The sequence below is a fragment of the Protopterus annectens genome, chromosome 2.part0 (genome assembly GCF_019279795.1).
Source record: "Protopterus annectens isolate FY-2018-M chromosome 2.part0, PAN1.0, whole genome shotgun sequence".
Taxonomy (NCBI): Eukaryota; Metazoa; Chordata; order Ceratodontiformes; family Protopteridae; genus Protopterus; species Protopterus annectens.
The window spans coordinates 967600730-967616727 of NC_056728.1; the positions used below are offsets into that span (position 1 = coordinate 967600730).

The window sequence follows — 15998 nt, forward strand, 5'->3', positions numbered from 1 at the left end:
ATATATTTATATATCTATATTTAGATTTGGAGTCTGCTACTTTCACAGTGTGGGTTCCGTCAGTGAGCCAGTAGGCAACCCATCTTGTGACATAGGGATTCATACCTAGTTTATTGAGTTTGTCTATAATTCCAGAGTGGGGAATGGTGTCGAAAGCCTTGACAAGATCTAGATAGGCTGTGTGAACCACTTTACCCTCGTATATGGCTTTGGTGCCTGCTTCAAATAAGTCTATCAAGTTTAGGAGACATGATCTGCCTTTTACAAACCTGAACTGGGTGGGGTCCAGAGTTTGGAGATTAACAATGTCTTTGTTTATAGGTTCCATGATGATACGTTCCATGGCCTTGCAGACCCGCGTCGTCAGGTTAATGGGGTGTTAGTTCCCGGGATCCGTGGTGTCTCCCCCCTTGTGGAGTGGGATAACCGTCGCTGTGCGCCATTCAGCAGGCACAAAGCCTGAAGTGAGGCTATGATTGAACATGGTACTTAGATGGCGTGCCAGTTCGTTCTGTAGTTTGTGTAGAACGCAGCCTGGGATGCTGTCTGGTCCCATGAATGCTGTGTTCTTGGCTTTGCAGAGTGTGGTTTTTACCTGTGCAGCCATGATTACAGGAACTTTGCATTCTTCCGATATAGAGATGGGCTCTTTAGGGGGTGAGAGGGGGGTAAAGTTAGCACTGAACCTATCTGCCAGGATGTTGGCAATATCAGTTAGGTCTGAATATTTAGTGTCATTGTGCTGTAACTCAGAGCAGATCTAAGTGTTGCCAATAAGATTCTTGACATAGCTACAGAATGCTTTGTGTCTGCTTGTAGAATCAGTGGCAATTTTGTTTTCGTAGCTAGCTTTGGAGGATCTTAAAAGGGATCTCAGCTTCTTACTGAGGCTGACCAGGGAGCTCCTCCACTCATGGGATTTTACTCTCTTTTACAACAGTTTCTTCCTTGTGTTGTACAGTTTGTTTATGGCAGGAGACCACCAGATTGGATTCTTTTTTTTGGCGGATAGCGTCTTGGTTCCGTTTGGGATAGCACGATCCATGCACTTGTGAAAGTGCTTATAAAGTGCAGTTGTGTAGGATTTCAGTAGTCATAACTGTATTATTCATCTGCATGGGTGTTATGAAGCTCACCACAGCATGAAGTTGGCTTTGGACTCATTTTTTACCATGGTTTCCTTAATGGGGGAGGGGGCAGGATGTGGATATCTACAGTAATTAGCTTATGGTCGGATCGGACCAATGAGGCGTTAACTTCAGGTGTGGAGCACTGGACACTCCTGTTGGTAATGACTAGATCTAGGATATTGTTGCCCCTGGTGGGGGTGTGGATAAGCTGATCCAGGGCATTTGAGTTTATGAATTTCAGAAAGCGTTGAGCAAAGAAGTTGTTAGATGAGTAGTTTTCCCAGTTAATGGTGGGGTAGTTGAAATCGCCCATTATTAGGGTGTTAAATTCCAGCCCCCTATTGCCTATTATCTGTAACTCCTGACCTGTCACAACCCTATCGGCAAAATCTCTTTTCTTCATTCTTGTGCTGGTCTGGTTCTTAAAATACTCCCTGCTATTTTATGAATACAACACACTGTATGGTTTTGGTTGTTCGCCTTGAGTCTGCGCCCAAAACCCCAATCTTTCCTTATTTCTGGATCTTCCGCCCTTTGTCAGCATCATTCTTTTCCACTTTGAAGTATAGTTTTCTGCTTGTGCTATGTATAAAAGAGCCTGAACTGTGTTGCTCTAAAATACCCCCTCAAATTAAGCAATCCTAGTCCACTTTAGCACTGGTAGAGTTTTTTAGTGGCCTGTCGAAGCTGGTGTTAAAAAAATAATTAGTAAATCATATAAAATATTGCATGATAACTATATGAATAAACCAGAGGAGGTCGGAAAGGATTAGGAAGAGAGACTGGATAAGCAATTCACAAAGAAACAATTGTGGGATATATGCAAGCCTCCCAAATACACAAAGTCTAGAAGATTTAGGATCTTTGCTTGGAAGTTTATGAGGGTATGTTTTATACCCCAAGAAGACTTCAAAGAATTTCTTCTCAGGAAGACAGCAAATGTTGGATGTATGATGGGGAAGAAAGTAATTGTTAACATTTTCTGGGAGTGTAATGAGCTGGCAGACTAAAGATTCAGCGTCAGAGACAATAGGTAAGCAAATTGGTGTAACTAATTAAACTTTTTTGAGTTATAATAAAAAAATCAGAGTTGACTAGATATAGTAAGGTTTTGCTGACTAATTATGGTGGCTGCCAAAAAGCAATTACTAGAAAATGGAATTCAAAGTCTAAATCAACTGTACTAGAAGCAGTGTATATAATGAGATACAACCAATGGAAGTGGAATCTTTGGAAAAGGGTAGGAGCAAATTACATAGAAAAAAATTGGAACTATTACATGCAGAGAAGGAATGATTTTTAAAAGAATGCAGGATTTGAATGAGCTATGTAATGTTTGACAATGACTGAATAGATTGCAAGTGATGTACAATGTCTGCAACTAAAATTATGTCAATATGGTTTGTTTTCATTTGTGTGTATGTATACACACATATATATATATATATATATATATATATATATATATATATAAATATAATATGGAAACACTTTATATGCTCGAAATCCTAAAATATCGAATTTCAGTGTCTTAAGCCCATTAAAGTGGAAAGGCTAAAACATCTAACATCCAGAAGCGCGAAATTCAAAATCTCACATTTCAGAGATGTTGAATTAGCAGTTTTGATGTTGTGCTGTGTTCATGGATTCTGGTAAGTTGTTTATGTTTTAGGGGTTTTTGGTACGGGCTGTAGTTTGTGTTTTGTTACTGTGGTGCGTGTCCGCAAGGGGATGTAGCTTGTGTGGTGGTGTTTTGTGTGTTTGTTTATGTAGTACGACCTTGGAGTTAATATATTTAAGTAGGGGGGGTGGTGTGCGCAGCCCCCCACATAGGGGGGTGCAGGTGATGCAGCCCCCTTATGCTTGTACATAGGATTGGGTTGTGTGTTAGTTTGTGGGGAGGAAGGAGTGTGTGGAGTATGCGTGTGTGTGGTATAGAAGTTGTGATTCTGAATTTCACGTTTCTGGGTGTTCAATGTTTGAGCCTTTCCACTTTATGTGCTCGAGATACTGAACTTCAATATTGCAGGATTTCGAGCATATAAAAGTGAATAAAGATATATATATATATATATATATATATATATATATATATATATATATATATATATATATATATATATATATATACATATATATATATATATATATATATATATATATATATATATATATATATATATATATATATATATAGACAAATAAATGTATAATTATATATTTATATTGTGCAACTGTCTGTCATATGCGATAATTTTATACATTTTGTTTATAAAAAGTACTACAGTCTTGACCTTGTAGCATAAAATATCAACCATTGCTTGCAATAAACATCTTCCCCTCCATTTAACTGCAGTCTTTATACCTTAGATCTCTGCCAGTATGTATATACTGGGTACTCAGTGTAGGATGACCAAAGGTATAACATATTTTAAAGATATATTAATGTATTTTATAAGTACATTTTGCCTTATAATAATAATAATCATAAGTATTTGTTAACTGAGTAGGTCCTCTAGAGTCAGTCCCTTTCTAATGATGTCTCATAGGTTTATAGATAGGTAATAGGCTATCTGCCCAAAGGCATTTATAAGCCTAGCCGGAATGTGCTGGCTTTCGCCACCTCCTTAGATTAGTTCCCTGTGTCGCTGTCCAGCAGAGCCATTGAAGTGATCCCTGGGGTAAACTGTTTCCCATCCACTCGTCAAGGTTTCTCTTGAAGAGGGTTAGCGAGGAGCTCTGCCTAATGTAGATTGGAATCTTGTTCCAGAGCATGGGAAGTCTCTGGGACAGGAATCTATCCCTCCAGAATGTTCTATTTATTTTGTGTGGTGAGGTTTAGATCCCTGGAGCATGGCTCAAGGCGATATGGTTTTCTTTAGGTGGAGCATGTCCATCAATTCTGGGTTGGACATGGCCTTGTATGTCAGGCAGAGATCACCTCTGAGTAGGCGGTATGCAACAGAGTACAGCTGGAGTTTCTTCAGTTGAGCTGCATAGGGCATCTGCTTGAGGCCAGTGATTCTCTTGGTGATGTACTTCTGTGGTCTTTCCAGTTGTTGCAGGTGTCTTGTAAGGTACATCTCAAATGGGGCATTGTACTATATGATGGGTCTGATGAGTGATGCATAGAGGGGCCCAATGACTTCTTTCGATCTGGATGCAAACCCTTTTGTGATTAAGTGGGCCACATAGGAGTTTCTAACCACTTTGGCAATGTGATAATCAAAGGAGAGGTTGCTATCTACTTGGGTCCCCAGATCCCTTATTACGTCTTGTGTTGAGGGGGCTACCACCAATGTGGTAGTTTGTGGGTACTTTGTTTTTTCCAAAGGGGATGACTATGCACTTTTTGGCATTTAGCTTGAGGCCATGGTTTTGACACCAGTTATCTGGCTCAATGAGACCCTTTTGGAGGATGTCTGTCAGCCAGAGAGTCAATTATAGCTCCTAGTTTGCAGTCGTCTGCGAACTTGGTCAGCCATAGTCCTCCTGTGCTTGCCTCTACCTCTGAGAAGTATATGCCAAACAGGAGGGGTCCTAGCTCCTGTAACTCTTACCATGTGGGTTCTGTCTGTGAGCCAGTTGGCAACCCATCTCGTGACGTAGGGGTTTATGTTCAGGCTGGTGAGCTTGTCTATAATACCCGAGTGGGGAATGGTGTCGAAAGCCTTTGCAAGGTCTAGGTAGGCTGTGTGGACCACCTTTCCCTCGTCTATAGCCTTGGTAACTGTCTCAAATGAGTCCACCAGGTTTAGGAGGCATAATCTGCCCTTAAAGCCGAACTGGGTAGGGTCCAGTGTTTGAAGGTTTCCAATGTCTCTGTTAATGAGATCAGGAGCAATGCCTGGTTAAATGACATGCTCAAGGTCACGCAGTAGACGTAAAAGGACTGAGGGAAAACTACATTGTACTTTTTTTACCTTGTTTATGATGTACTCTGTTCAAATGCAGTTTTTCTCATGGCCTCGGCTGAAAGCAGTTTATTTTTATTTGCTGTGTAATGCATTGCACTTTCTACCTTGCTTTGTAATATTAAATATTTTAAATGGAGCTTTTCTTTCTGGGCCTCTGTTGAAAAGGGGAAGCTTCAAGCACTGTCAGACTATTCTGGTCAACAAATGCAAATTAACCCAGTTGTGAGTGATGTAAACACTCAAACTGGAGGATACAAACCACCCACAGCTGTCAAAACGGCCCACTCCCACCTACTGCAATCCAACATAGACAATAAACCCATATAAGCTGAGCTACTTTAGAAAGGCCTAAGCAAGACTTGTACTGGACTAGCAGACCCAGACCTTTGCCACATTCCAACTACACTCATCTGTACCCACAGTTTCCTCCACAAATACTCGTCACCAGACTGCATGCCTGGGCCCATAAGGCTATCGGAGCAAATTGTTACCCTTAACATCCAAGTTACTAGTGATCCCAGTGTCAGACAGTGACATTCCCCTTAACCAGGGTGAGCAAGGACAGAATGATAAATAGCAGTCTCTCAAGTGCTAATATTCAATATATTACAAGGGCCCTTAAATCTCTCCTTCCAAAGTACGGATATGACCTAGTCACCACAATATGGGAGTGAGCAACCTTAGATGTTCCACCTTTGGGGAGATGTGGAGAGAGACAGACAGACAGGATTGAGTTCTCAAACGTCCAAGAACAAAGCAGCAGGTTGTATTCATCAAGAATGACATCACAATTCAAACAAATACAACTGAACAACTAGCTCAGTAACTGCTGTCATTTCGGGGGGGGGGGGGTCTAAAGCAAATCAGGAATATAGGAAGCTACCTGTCAATATGGCATTGATCAGCATTAGGTTCATAAGTGTTTACTAAGCTAACGGCCACAAGGGCCTTTTTAAGCCCAGCCATGTATCCCAAATCTCTGACAGGTCTTGGAAGATGAAACATTTACAAGCTAGGGGCCTTGGAGATGAATCATTTAAAGGCTGCCTGTGTCCATTAGAGACATAAGAGCCAAACCAGGGATGAATTTCCTGTTCCCCATCTAGTTGTCCATGTTGCAACTGAACTGAGTTAGGGAGGAACTCTGCTTCACATGGATGTGGACCTGTTCCAGAGATGGGGTAACCTCTGGGATATATACCGGCCTCTCCAGCAGGTCTTATTTATATCACATGCAAGGTTTAAGTCTTTAGAATGGGTAATTCTGGTGGTGTTTGTTTCGTGGATATGCAGAAGGTCCAATCAGAGTGGGGTCTGAATGTCCAGTATGTCAGGCATAGAGCTCCCCTCAAAAGCCTGTAGGAGACAGAATACAGGGACAGAGCCTTGAGGTAGTCTTCACAGGAATTTACTTAAACCTTGTATTGTTTTTAGTGAGGAACCTCTGTGGAAGTTCCAACTGTTGGATATGCCTGGTTAGGTACATGCCAAAGGGGGTATTGTTCTCAATGATAGGTCTGATGAATGCAGTGGAACAAGGCCTTCCTTGGACTTGGATGCCATACCTTTGCTTAAAAGTTGTGCAACAAAGGAGTTCCTCATAACTGTAGACATGATGGTCAAAGGCCAGACTACTGTGCGTGTCCCTATGTCCTTGACTACTGGGTCAACTCGAAGGGGTGTATTGTCAGTATGATAGTTACCAGTGATGCATGACTTCCCAGAGGATACTATTATGCATTTCTTGGCATTTTTAGTCCATGGCTCTGACACTAGTTTGTGTCAGCCCCAACTCAAGAACATTTATGTCAGTGTAGGATTCAATGACAGCTCCTACTTTGTACTCATCTGCAAATTTAGTTAGCCAGGGACCAGTGACAATGGCCCTGACTTCACACAAGTACATGCTAAAAAGAAGCTGTCCAAGGACTGATCCCAGAGGAAGACTCCACTTGTGACTGGACTCTCTGAATAGGTGGACCCCCAATTCTAACTTCCTGGGTCCTGTGAGCCAGTTGGCTATCCACTGGGTGATGCATGGGTTTGTACCCAACCTCTTCCAACCTCTTGAGTTTGTCAAGAATGCCAGAGTGGGGAATTGTGTCACATGCTTTCACCAGGTCAAGGTAGGCAGTGTGAACCATTCTGCCATCATCCGTTGCTTTGGCGAGCTTCTCAAAGAAGTCCACCATGCTGATTAGGCATGATCTGCCCTTGACGAAATCAAACTGGGCTGGGTCCAGTGTCCAGAGATTTATGTTATCACTATTGATCATGTCCATAATTCTTTCCATGGTTTTACATACAAGACTAGTGAGACTTACAGGTCTGTAGTTTCCAAGGTCTGTTGTTGGCCCACCTTTGTGCAGAGGGATGACTGCTGCTGTTCTCCATTCATGAGGCACAAAGCCTGTTTGGAGGCTATAGTTAATAAGCAGTTCCAGAGGCCCTGACAGGTCATGTTTCATGCTATTTAGAAAGCATCCTGGGATATTGTCTGGGCCCAATGATGCAGTGTTCTTCACCTTAGAGAGAGCATTAAGGACCTGTTCCCTAGTGAGAACAGGTGGAGTTGTATTTTATGGTATTTCCTAACGGAAGGTTGAGTGAGAGAGTGGGGTAAAGTTGGAACTGAATTTATCGACAGTAATTTGCTATATCTTCTGACTCTGTATAGGTGGCTCCATTTACAATGAGTTCTGTACACAACTGTGTATTGCCCTTTGAGGTTGCAGACATAGCTAAAGAATGCCTTGTGGTTTTTCTTGGCCTGTGAGGCCAAATTCACCTCAGATTTGGCTTTGGTAAACTAGTTGTCCTTGTATCTGTTTAGCTTGAAGAGACTGCTTTTATCCTGCTGATTTTCTGCTTCTACCAGGGTGGCTTGTTTTTATAGTTAGTTCTACTAGTGTACTTCTTCCTGGTGAGTACAGCTGCCTCTATGCAGCTATTAACATGCTTGTACAGGGATTCTGAGAACAGTTCTGCATAGGCAGCAGTGTTTCTCAGGGTTTATGGGGGCTTGAAATTTTGCCAGGTTATCATTTAATAGCAGGAGGTTAGCCTTGGAGTAGATCCCAAATAGTCCAGGTTTAGCTGGGGGTCTAGGTTTTACTTTTACTTCAAACTAAACCATTTTGTGGTCTGACCCTACCAGGGAAGGCATTACAGTAGGGCGTGTTGCAGCACTCTCCCATATTAGTGAGGATCATTCCAGTATGGCTGCACCCCTGGTTAGTGTATTGAATATCTGGTTCAGGGAGTTTGTGTTTTTGCATAAAGCAATTTCTACATTGCTTCAGGATGCCACATCACCAAGCTGGTAACAGAGATAGTGGGAAAATTCATATCCATGGCAACAGACCCTTTTTAGGAGTGCCAATATGGAAAATGGCCACCTGTGAGGCCTTCCTGACCCCAGAACACAGTCTTCTGCATAATTTCCAAAAGTTGGTTTCAATATAATGAGAATACTCTATTCCCTGGGTTTACAAACCATCACTCTTTTTGGATGATCTTACAATGGCAGAGGAGTTTCCCTATTCACCTACAATGCCATTACCATACATCAAATTTTATAACCTCAAAATTGCTGAACATCCTACAGCAATAAACTAGTTCAGGTATATTTTTGCTAACTAAAGTAGTCCTCCTACGTCTACCCTGCTCATGAAACCCATCTCAACCAGATGGAGGTCCTTACTGACTTAACATAACTGAACCATCCTGGGGTGACTAACCACCTGTCCATTACTGGGAAAGTGAAAACAACCAGCAACAAATATGTGCAGTGGTCCTTAACTTTTTAATGCCACTCCCAAACAAATTTCAACTTATATAGGGGTTTCAAAATCTCCTTGAACTCTTACTTAGTAATCTAACCACTGCATGCTCCAGACACAGTCCTGACCTTCTCCTACACAATTAAAATCAGACCATGAGTCTCATTACCCTTAAAAAAAAAAAAAAAAAAAACAGCCTACAAATCTACCCAAATACAGCATCAGAAATTTCGCTACAACCAATCTTCTAGCACCCTTGGATGACCTCACACAAGTTTAAACCCAATCACCACCAGGGACCCTCCAAAAAAAAGCACCTTCTTATACCACTGACTTTTACTTTCACCTTAACTCCTGCTCTGAAGCATACATCCCCCACAAGTTTAATGGCAAATTTAAAACCAATAGAAACCTACAAAAATAACTTTAAAACAGAGAAAGAAAAACAAAAAATACTTCCTACACTGAGGAGTGAACTTCAAATCCTCCATTACACAAATATATATGGGAGAGACTGGTACAACATTTATAATTGTAAAGCCACACAAACTGACTATTGCTATCTTTTCCAAACAATCAGACTTTCATCAAGTTGGGATTCAGAAAAATACCCAATATTGCACAGACCTGATGTTAACAGTTCAACCTACTCTAAGCCATGCAATATTACCAATATACTTGTGGGAAAATTTAATTTCTTCTTGTTTTCCTCCCTATATTTCACCCTAATTCTCTGCATAACTCAACATCAGCTCTGTGGGTTCTGGCAACATACCAAGGGGTCTTCATATTTAATACAGGCTTATCAGTTTCCTTTTATACCTATTCAGTGCTGGCCTACTCAATGGGTATATGTGCCCACAGTTTGCAGAACAGCCATTGCAGTACCCACATGCAAAGGTAGCTCTACCATCAACACTTATCACTACAGCTCAGTTAGCCTTACCATCATTACTTGTAAATTCCTAGAGTATATTACAATGTAAATTACAAACAATGACACTGATAGGCTGCAGTCCTTTAATCTAAAGCAACATGGCTTTGCAGATAGTATATCTCTTCTATTGAATTGGCTAGAATTCTCTGAATGGGTGACTGAAACTGGCTAATGGCCAGTTGGTACACACTGCCTACATGGCTTGTTAAGGTCTGTGACATTATTCTACATGGACACTAATGAAAAGTACACCCACTTAACATTAATCTTATTGGGTTCCCCTGACAAGAACATTAGGCCCTATCAACACACTCACAGGATTGTTTGCACACTTTCTACCATACTTGTCACTAATGGCATCTTACAGGACTCTCTGGATGGTCTCCTCCACTTTGTTCAAGGTGATGTCAAAGGACTAGGCTTGCCAAAGTCTGCCGATGACTGTAAATGCAATGTCAACAACTGAAATTCTTATTCTGCAAGAATCTGAACAGCACTAGCACATGATGATGCAATGCAATGCAACCACAGGCTTAAGCTCAGCTATCTCTTCACCCACATATAAAAATAACCCCTCAAAAGTGAGACCATTATTAGGGACCTATGCACTTTTGTGAACGAAATCTAATTTGACTAACATATATCAAACTGCTGCTAAACACATATCCTCCAGATCTAAGAACTCACTGTCTCCCTCTACTCATCTCTAATCAGCCCCAAAACAGGATACAATGCCCCTTTGTCACAAAAAACTACACTCCCCAACAAAGACAGTCTTGGGTATAAGACCATTATACCACACTGGCCAGTTAAGAGCCCTGTCACTTTACTCATTTCCTAAAGGAGGTTCTGTGGTAAACTTTGCTTGGGTTACAGGGCTTGAAAGAACATGTCCTGTTTATCCTCACACACTTCCAAAAAACTGGAAATAATTATTTCTACTCGCTGAGCCTAAACCTACTTCACAATATAAATAAAACCTGATGATATGATAGAACTTTCTTCCAAAGGGTGTCCTACCTATGAGACAAGTGGACATTCCATAGCAACTATTTTTAAACTCAGACTTAACAGATGGGGAACTGTAAATTTACACCAGGGTTGCGTACACTGGCCATTATAGCTAATGGAGACAATGGGATTTGAACTGGTTAAGCTCCTAATGATCTATTGGACCAACTCCCTAGTAATAACTTTTGAACCATAAGGACCATGAAGGGCGGGGGGCCTTAATGTTAAGATTCTCTGGTTCTTGCACTTCAGTTATTTGCCATAAGCTCTATACAACAAGAACATAAGTTTTATACAGCTATGCTCAATGTAATTTAATGAAAAACAGATGCATAAATTTAAATGAATTTCACACTTACTTCTTCTCAGTTGAGAGATGCTCTTCATACAAAGTATGTGGATGAATTTATGTTCATCTGTGCCCCATTTACCTTCACCAGCTTGATAAAGAGCCTGTTGGGATTGGAACAGGTGGAAAGAATTTACAAACTTCAAATATTATTGTAGTGTCTGTTGCCACAGATGCTTTACAGGATATTCAGGTGTATCCAGACATGCTTACCTTCACACGATATACTAAAAAGGAACATGGCAGGGAAGATGCCAGAACTCAGATTAAAAATAAATCTGGACAAGTTGTCCTGTTCTTTGGCATAGACATCTTAGATGCCTTAGCTGATGTCAAAAGACTGGATTATGCACTTAAGCTTAATATACAGCATTAAAACTACCTCCTGCATTTGTCAGAATTCTCCAAGACACTGAGAAAAGGATGAAGACCTGAAATATTTGTTCTCTAGCCCACCCACTATATGTACGTTTTAAACCCAAACACCCTACATAGATATATACATCTGTTATAACACAAAGGGCCAGATTCTGAAAGAGTTTCACTCAGTTTAAGTCTGCCCTGATTCTGAAAAGACATGCACTCAGCTTAAGTGCCTTGCTTTAATGTAATGCCCATCTATAAAAAGGTTTACATTGGAGCTCAGATTCCAAAACACCTGCCCAGTTGTCAGTGGTCAATTTGGCTTTGGGAATCTGGCCCACAGTCCATTTTCAATTGCGCCATTTCAAAAGTTCCACATTCTTTTTTTTACATAATTCAAAATCTGTTTACAGAAGAGCTGTCAAGACCACACTAATTTTTACTTTGCCACTTTGTACTAGGTTTAGTCAAACAAAACATTTTAGCAGAAGCCTCGGGAGAAAAGCTCCAATATATTACATATAGACATGCAGCAATATACATGAACAAACATTAAGTAATATACGTTAAATATGCATACATTTGCTAAGTAGATTACATTCATATCAAATAAAATGAGCTATTACAGTATAAAATAAACCTGTACATTTAGTAGCTGTTGAACACTGAGCATGTGAAGGAGGGGGTATTAGTGCATTTGTCAGATAATAAATCATGCGATTAGTTAACAGACATTCAAAGAAATGGAAGTGAGGAAAGTAACTAGGTACAAGTATTGTAGTCAAGAAGTGGGGTATTAAGCAGGTTCAGAGACCATTACATATGGCGATATATCACAAGGTTTATATTAGAAGTACAGAGGTGGGGTGGTGAGCAGCGTTACAAAACTATGTATACGGCTGGGAAATGTTAGTACATTTATTCAGGTATTGGTGAAGACAGGTTATGGGGGTATAGGTTTCTGAATGGAGAGAAATGTTCGGATAATTATGTTAGCTGAAGAGAATAGCAGCATTTATCCTGGATTACTCAGGGGCAAATCCATTTATTTGATAGGTGAAGTTTTAATGTTTTAAGTGAGCTAATATTCTGCATGGATTTCGGCAATCGTTGGATGTGGTTCCATAGTTTAGCTACACTATTTGAATTCAAGGACTCTCCTCTAGTACGACATGATTTGAAATCAAATTTCCTAAAAACAAAAGGATCCAGGCACAGAGTGGAACTGACTGTTGACAGATCTAAAAGAATTTGTCTTCAGATTAGTATACAACTGTGATGGCCCTAGTCACTTCTTGGTGTGCTTCACTTAAATATCAACCTGGACATTATTTACACTTCATTAGGAGAGAATCTTCTTTCCCACCCACCTACACCCACTGTTGATTATTACAACCCCCACCCCCGAGTTTTCAGATTAGGCCTCCCTTCCATTTCCTTCCTATCCTCGTTATTCCTAAGTTGGTTCACTCTTCTTTAGCGTCTTCCCCAAGTGTCTTTTATCTCCTGTTCTTTCCTTTGTTTGCTCTTTACTCCTTTTCTCAGAAGGCTATGTTTGAATGTTATGCATTACATGTAAATATATTGTTTTACCTTTTTACATGTTACTTTGAGTTATTTGCCTCCTCACAGAGTATATTTTTCTTTGGAGTTATTTACTTCTTGTACAGCTCTACCTATAAATGTTTGTACATTCATGTTGTTTCACTGTGTTTCTCTTTTTGACCCTGTTGGACCATCCCAGTTAGCAAATGTCAAATAAATAAATACATAAATATTTCTCACTCTTTTGCTCACTCCTAACCCTCCCACTTTTCCTCTTCCTACCCCTTTCCTCTGAGATTGTCAAGAGGGGACAGGCTAATTGTGGTTGTCCATTGCTGTCTGTCCTATTAGCCTTATACCTGGAGCCAACCACTGGGATAATTTACAAACTCTGTCTAAGGTGGTCTTGAATAAGTCAAAATATCTTTCTTCAGATTATCTGTTGATGCACTGGAAAGGCTTGGCATACATAAAACCAAAACTACAGAACTATAGCTTTTGCCACAAACTATGAACCAATGCAAAAAGTGAGGCTTGAATACGTTTGTTTTTGGCGTGATCCCCTACATTAAATGTCTTGGAATTTGGTTTGGTGAGTCAATAGATTATTAATAAAATAAGGAGCTGATAGAGATTGAAGGAGGAATTTAAGAGATGGAAAATGACAGGGTTGGATTCATATGAGAGAGAACAAGCACTGACCATTTTTCTATTTGCTTTTATTGCTTTATACCTATCAGACTTTTCTAGGGGACACCCTGGGTTATTTATAAAAGCTGAATAACAATGACATTTTATTTTGACGGGGGGGGGTAGAATGTCTTGGGAAAAGATGGCGATTGGGAAATCATGAGGACTCACCGCCCAAGACCTATATACATATCATAATGCAATCCAAATAAAAAAATCTATATGCAATGCAGGTGATGACTTGTGGTACAAAAAGGAAAGATGTTAGACTGAAAGGCATAAAAAAGCAGAATGAGAACAGTTTTGTTTATACTACGGGAATGGGGAAGCTCCATTGTGTTAAATAAATACTAGGGACAATAAAACAAATATTGTGCACTGGCTTCAGGAAGATGTGTGGATCTGCTTGCACCTGTTGGTTACAGTTATCAAGCATATTAGAGGCATAATGGAAAAAATAAAACAAGTTTAGCTACCGGAAGCTGAAGCAGTATAAAGATGTATGGTACTCTGATTTGGATCAAAAACGTGGCTTGAATAATCTTTTGAAATTGTTTAGCATACCTTCAAAATTTCAATGCATGGGCCTAGTGTCTTCAGGAGATTTTGGGAAGCTCTCCACCCACATTAATTTAACTATTGCCAGAGACTAGAGATGACTTGTCAGGGCACTCTCTGCACTGGGAAACCAAGTAGGGTAACAGACAAAAGACAAAGATGCATCACAGAAGCAGAGTGTGAAACTAGACAATAAAAAATATGGAATTATTTGTTAGCTAAGTATGCATGTACAAGGGGGTGCTGAAAATTTCTAAACCCAACCAGCTTTCTAAATTCTTTGCATTATTTTGCCTCTAACTGAAAAGAGGGTTACTGCATCTTGTAAAGTGACAATTTGTAGAATTGTAATGCTATGCTTTGACATTGTTTCAGATCACTGATTGAACCATGACAAAGAAAAGTGTGGAATTTTCAAGAATGCAGCTCCGAGCTGTCATAAAGTTCCTATTCCTGCAGAAGAAAACTCCAAAGGAAATCTATGAATGTATGATGCAAACATTGAGTGACAAGTGCCCTTCTTACTCAACTGTGAAGAACTGGTGTGCAAACTTTCAGTGGAGAGACCGACTGAAGATGCAGCAAGGTCTAGAAGGTCTCAAATGTTGTCAACTCCTGAAACTGACCAAGTCTTGATTTTGCCAGATGGGCAAATATCAGCTAAAACAATTGCTGAGACAACAGAAATCCAGGGAATATGTTGGGTTTATAATCCATGAGTAGCTGAGTATGCAGAAGCTGTCGCCCAAGTAGATGCCCAAATGTTTGAATGCAGAGAAGACACTGAGTTCAAGTCCAAGTTTTGTAAAGCTGGTGTCAACGTTTATGGAATGACTAGTTACTGCTGATGAAACATGGTTACACCACTATGATCCAGAGTCAAAACAGTACATGCAATGGCGGCACTCAGGTCCACCAAGGCCAAAGAATTTCAAGACCCAAAAGTCAGCAGGAAAGGTCATAGCCACAGTGTTTTCGGAGCAGGAAGGTGTAGTCATCATCTTCTAAGGGGCCAAACAGTTAATGCAGAATACTACTGTAACTTGCTGTGCTGATTAAAGAAGGCACTGAAAAAAAAAAAGGAGAGGGTAGCTATGGAAAGGAGTTTTCGTTTTGCAAGGCAATGCACCTATTCAGGGCTGGAAAAATGATGGATGTTTTGACAAAACTGGGGTTTGAATATATTGACCATCCACACTACTCAGCAGATCTTGATCCATCTATTTCCAAACCTTAAAAAAAGACAGTTTTGAAAGGGCAGCAATTTGAGTGATTTGGAGGGGATTGCCGCAGCGGAGCAGTATTTCCATGACCAGACTTCAGACTTTTTTTGGCAGGGTTAAAGAAACTTCATAAACAATGTGCCAAGTGTGTTGAACTTCAGGGTGAATATATTGAATAACTTGTAAGTTTCATGGCTCTACATCATTCCCTTCTAGGTTGGGCTTAGAACTTTTCAGCAACCCCCTCGTAAATATATGAAATTTAAAATGCAGACATGGAAATGACTTCATAAATACTTTTGCCCACCAGCTAGGCTGTGAAAGGCATTCCGCCAGGCAGATTCCACAGTTGGGCATGTGCTTCAGGTACTGGTAGTGCACAGCAGCATGACTTTTGGTCTTGACAGAAGTCCAATTATTTTTAAATTGGTTCCACAATGACTATTAGGTCCAATATTTAATATGGTAGTGATGTTCATAGGTTCATACTAGG

At 40.3% G+C, this 15998-nt stretch overlaps 1 protein-coding gene across 1 annotated transcript in view; it reads right to left on the bottom strand.

The window, feature by feature from the left end:
• Positions 1–15998, bottom strand: part of LOC122792798 (annexin A3-like) — an 825182-nt gene that overhangs the window by 131156 nt on the left and 678028 nt on the right. Inside the window, exon 10 of the mRNA XM_044060366.1 lies at positions 11137–11230. Within this exon, the coding sequence (XP_043916301.1) occupies positions 11137–11230 (94 nt within the window). The remainder of the gene's footprint in view (positions 1–11136; positions 11231–15998) is intronic.